Source organism: Serinus canaria, unplaced genomic scaffold (assembly GCF_022539315.1).
Source record: "Serinus canaria isolate serCan28SL12 unplaced genomic scaffold, serCan2020 HiC_scaffold_619, whole genome shotgun sequence".
NCBI lineage: Eukaryota > Metazoa > Chordata > Aves > Passeriformes > Fringillidae > Serinus > Serinus canaria.
The window spans coordinates 1-4388 of NW_026108733.1; the positions used below are offsets into that span (position 1 = coordinate 1).

General features: G+C 59.1%; 1 protein-coding gene across 1 annotated transcript; it reads right to left on the bottom strand.

Moving 5' to 3' along the window:
- Window positions 1-369: 369 nt before the first annotated feature.
- Window positions 370-1275, bottom strand: LOC127061327 (olfactory receptor 14A16-like). The gene has a single exon (XM_050987989.1). The coding sequence runs from the start codon at window positions 1273-1275 to the stop codon at window positions 370-372; it is 906 nt and encodes a 301-aa protein (XP_050843946.1).
- Window positions 1276-4388: the final 3113 nt, after the last annotated feature.

The window sequence follows — 4388 nt, forward strand, 5'->3', positions numbered from 1 at the left end:
GCACTGATTCTCTGCCCCCAGCTCTGCACACAGACATTGCTGCTGCAGCTCCAGAGAAGGCAACAAAAGGGCATCTCTGCAGAAAACTCTGCTGGGACATCCTTCAATTTCTTTTAAAGCCACCGAGAGCACAGCCTTCATTAACACAGTCTGTGGCCACAGGGAAGGTAAGAGAAAAACAAAAATGAGAAATGGCAGAAGCAACGGCATTTCTTTGTGGACAATAAAAAAAAAAAGTAAAAAAATAAGGAAAAGAACTTCCAAAATGAAACCAACAAGAAATATCAAAGATTACTTTATTCTAAATCAAAGATGACTTTTAATACAGAAATTGGCCTGAAGTTTATTGTCCCTGAAAGCATCCAGTGATCAGTCTCCAACCACAGCCTTGAGCTCCTGGTTCCTCAGGCTGTAGATGAGGGAGTTCAGGGCTGGAGGCACCACCGAGTACAGAACTGACAGGGCCAGATCCAGGGATGGGGAGGACATGGAGGGGGGTTTCAGGTAGGCAAGCAATGCAGTGCTTACAAAGAGGGAGACCACGGCCAGGTGAGGGAGGCAGGTGGAAAAGGCTTTGTGCTGTCCCTGCTCTGAGGGGATCCTCAGCACAACCCTGAAGATCTGCACAAAGGAGAAAACAATGAACACAAAACAGCCAAATACCAAAAAGGCACTAACAGCCAGAAGCCCAAGTTCCCTGAGGTAGGATTTGGAGCAGGATAGCTTGAGGATTGGGGGGATTTCACAGAAGAACTGGCCCAGGGCATTGCCATGGCACAAGGGCAGGGAAAATGTATTGGCCGTGTGCATGAGAGCATGGAGAAAGGCACTGGCCCAGGCAGCTGCTGCCATGTGGGCACAAGCTCTACTGCCCAGGAGGGTCCCGTGGTGCAGGGGTTTGCAGATGGACATGTAGCGGTCGTAGCACATGACAGTCAGGAGGGAAAACTCTGCTGAGATGAAGAACAGAAATATAAATAGCTGAGAAGCACATCCTGTGTAGGAGATGTTCCTGGTGTTCCGGAGGGAATTGTGCATGGCTTTGGGGACAGTGGTGCAGATGCAGCCCAGGTCAGCGAGGGCCAGGTTGAGCAGGAAGAAGAACATGGGCGTGTGCAGGTGGTGGCCGCAGGCTACGGCGCTGATGATGAGGCCGTTGCCCAGGAGGGCAGCCAGGGAGATGGCCAGCAAGAGGCAGAAGTGCAGGAGCTGCAGCTGCCGCGTGTCTGCCAGTGCCAGCAGGAGGAAGTCGCTGATGAAGCTGCTGTTGGACATTGGCTGGGGCTGCACTTGGGGACCTGTTCATGGAGAAAGGACAGTGACAAGTCAGGAGAGGCTGCTTTGAGCCAAACCTGGGCCATTCTCTGTAGACTGTCCCGCTGGGACTCGCCCAGCCTTGTTCCTGCTCTGGGAAAATCTTCACCCAGGTCCCTGTCTGAACTCCAGTTGTGCTGGCTGACTGTACCAGGGGCAGCCAGGCCTGTGCGTGGGGGCTCTTGAGGAGCCATCCCTGTCCCACTGCCTTGGGTTTGTGGCCATGGGGCAGAGGGAAAAGGCTGGATATTCAGGATTTGTCATGGGAATTACTCCTAATGCAGAAAGGCTTGATAGCATCTGCACTCAGACTTCTAAAGTAAATAGAGGGCAGAAGTTAGTGTAAGGATTGTTTTCCTACCCACGCATCATTCCTGGCTCTCTGAGGTCAGAAATCCGCGGCATTTCTGCTGCTCTCAGAGTTTGCCACTGAGAGATTTGAGGCAAAGGATTCCCTGTGGCTCAGGGAAGGTGAGGGGCTGGATGGGCTTGTTCCCAGCTGCCCTGGCTTTGCACCTTTCACTGCAATCAGAGCACAATCACACTCCTGGGTCAGCCTGGGATAAACCAGACCCTGCCCAGAGCAGAGGGATCCCTGAGTGTCTCACCCTCTCTCAAGGTCTCTGGGCAAGGTCTCAGCACCCCCTTGTGCCAAGGACACTCACGGCTCCCTTTGCAAACCCAACAGCATTTCCTCAGCTGTGGCAGCTCTGCCCTTCCCCGTGGGACATTCAGAGAACTCCCAGAGGCTCTGGCACAGATTTGCACCCAGGAGGGCAGCTCAGAGCTTGGAAGGGCACAGCAAGGAGATCCCTGTGTGTGCCCATGATGGGATCTCAGGGAGGGGGCTCAGCTCATTCCCCTTTCCCATGGACTGCTTTGCCCACACCCCCACAGGTGCCAGGGAAGCTTGAACAACCCATTCCCATGGACACCCCTGCCTGGCAGGAATGCCAAGGGCAGTGCCTGACTCAGCTGCTGCAAATTCCAGAGCCTCCCTGAGAGCAGCAGATAACATTGACAATACCAGGGCAGTGCAGAAACAAGAGGAGATGTTGTGGTGCTGTGCCTGAGAGGGCAGGGCAGGGACAGCCGGGCACTCAGGACAGTGTTCCCGTGCCCAGCTGTGCCCAGCACCTCACACACACCAACAGTGCCCTCCTGCCCCCTGCACTGCCCTCTTCAGGCCCCTGTCCTTCCCAGAGCATCTCCCTGGGCCTGGACATTCCCTCCTGAGAGGAGCCTTGTCCCTCACCACGGAGGCAGAAGCTCTGCGGGCCCAGAGCTCTGTGTCAGCAGGGCCTCCTCATCCTCAGCACCGTGGCCTGGGCAGCCGCGGGGGCCCGGGCTGGCTGCCAGCCCTGCTCTGCCCACTGCCCTGGCAGCACCCAGTGACCCCAGCAGGGCCCCCTTGCCCTCCTTGTCCTCAGCCAGCCCAGCTTGGACACCTCGGGGGTGTCCCCACCCTCCTGCTGAGGCCTGGCCTCCAGGGCTTCTGCCCAGGCATGGGAGCCTCTCTGGGGAAGCGCCAGAGCAGCCGGCTGTCAGGGACAAGGTGGCAGCCTGGGGGCTGCTTATGGCCTCTGACACCCAATTCCTCAGGGCTTCCCACCAGCCTGTGCTCCTACCCACTTCTGTCCCCTTGGAGCTTCCTGCCCCCCACTCTCTCCCACAGGGCCCTCCTGCCTTCCCACCGCCTTGTCTGGACATGGCCTGAGCAGCGCCTCATCCCTTCACGGCCTCCCACCGCCCCTCAGGGTCCCCTCAGGGTCTCCCCCAGCCCGGCCAACCTGCCCGGCAGCGGTGCAGCCCGAGGGAGCTCCAGAGGAGCGGATCGAGAGGCACCTTAGAGCCCTCAGCAATGCAGCCAGAAACACAGAGGCAGGAGGATTCAGATGGCCCTTCCTGCCTGGCACAGGGCTTGTGGCCATCTCCAGGCACCGCTCTCGCAGGGATTCCTACATCTCTGGCCCCTGCCCAGCCGCTCTGTCAGCAGCACAAAGGCTTCAGCAGAACCACCAAAGGCCAAGGGGCTTCTGGCCATTTCTCCTTCCCCACTGCACGCCTGGGCAGCTCACTTGGCACAAGGACCCGTTTTCCCCTCTTCCCCGGTGCCCTGCGGATGCTGGGCACCAAAGAAAGCTCCTGGGAGTCTGGGTATTAGAACACATTCTATATTTATAGCCTAACAAACAACTAAAAAGAAGGAAAAAATCAATCTTAAAGAAAAGTCCCTGCTGGCTCAGATGGCCCTGGCAGACAGAGAAGAGCCTCTCAAATCAGTGCTCCTCAGAGCCCCAGCAGCACAGCCAGCTGTGGCCCCAGAGACAAGGCCGTTTCTTGTGTGCCCTGTGAAACCGATCTTGCAGCTTCTGCAACATGGAGCCCGGAGCTCTCTCCACAGCCCGGAGGACAAAGGCTGTTTCAAGAGCCAGGCTTCTGGTGGAAGGGCTGATGTCCTCTGCCTTGTCTTCAAGGGCTGCAAGAGACAGAGCCACAGTCAGATCCTGGATCTGCGGGGACCTGAGGAGACCCCCGTGCCAGGGCCTTGCCAGCCGGCTCTGGCCATGGGCAGGAGGGAGCAGGGAGCAAGGGGATCAGGCCGAAGCTGCCGGACACTATTGCCCCATGTGGGCCTGAAATCGGCACATGTGCTCCGGCCACTCCAGCCCTGCCCCGCGTGGAAGCAGAGCCCTGGGCAGCGGGGCAGGGATTGCAGCTCCCCCCGGCAGCCGGGGCTGGCAGCCCTGTGCCCTCACTCACCCTGACAGATGTGCCGCAGCTGTCGCTTGTGGCCTCTGAGGTGCCGGCCGGCCATCCCTGAGAACACAGAGCCTGTCACGGCCCCAGCGGCACAGCTCCCTGCCAGCAGCGCTGACAGCCCTGGGGCCACACGCCCTCCTGGCCCCGGCAGGGCTCGGGCTGGGTCCTGGCCGCACGCTGCCGCCCCAGGGCACGGCTGACAGAGGGCGGCAGCAGCGCCGAGGCCAGCCAGGGCTCCCTGGGGCCGGGCATGGATGGCGCTGCCAGGGCAGCAGGCGGGGCTGGGGCGGATCTGCGGCAGGGCGGGTTCG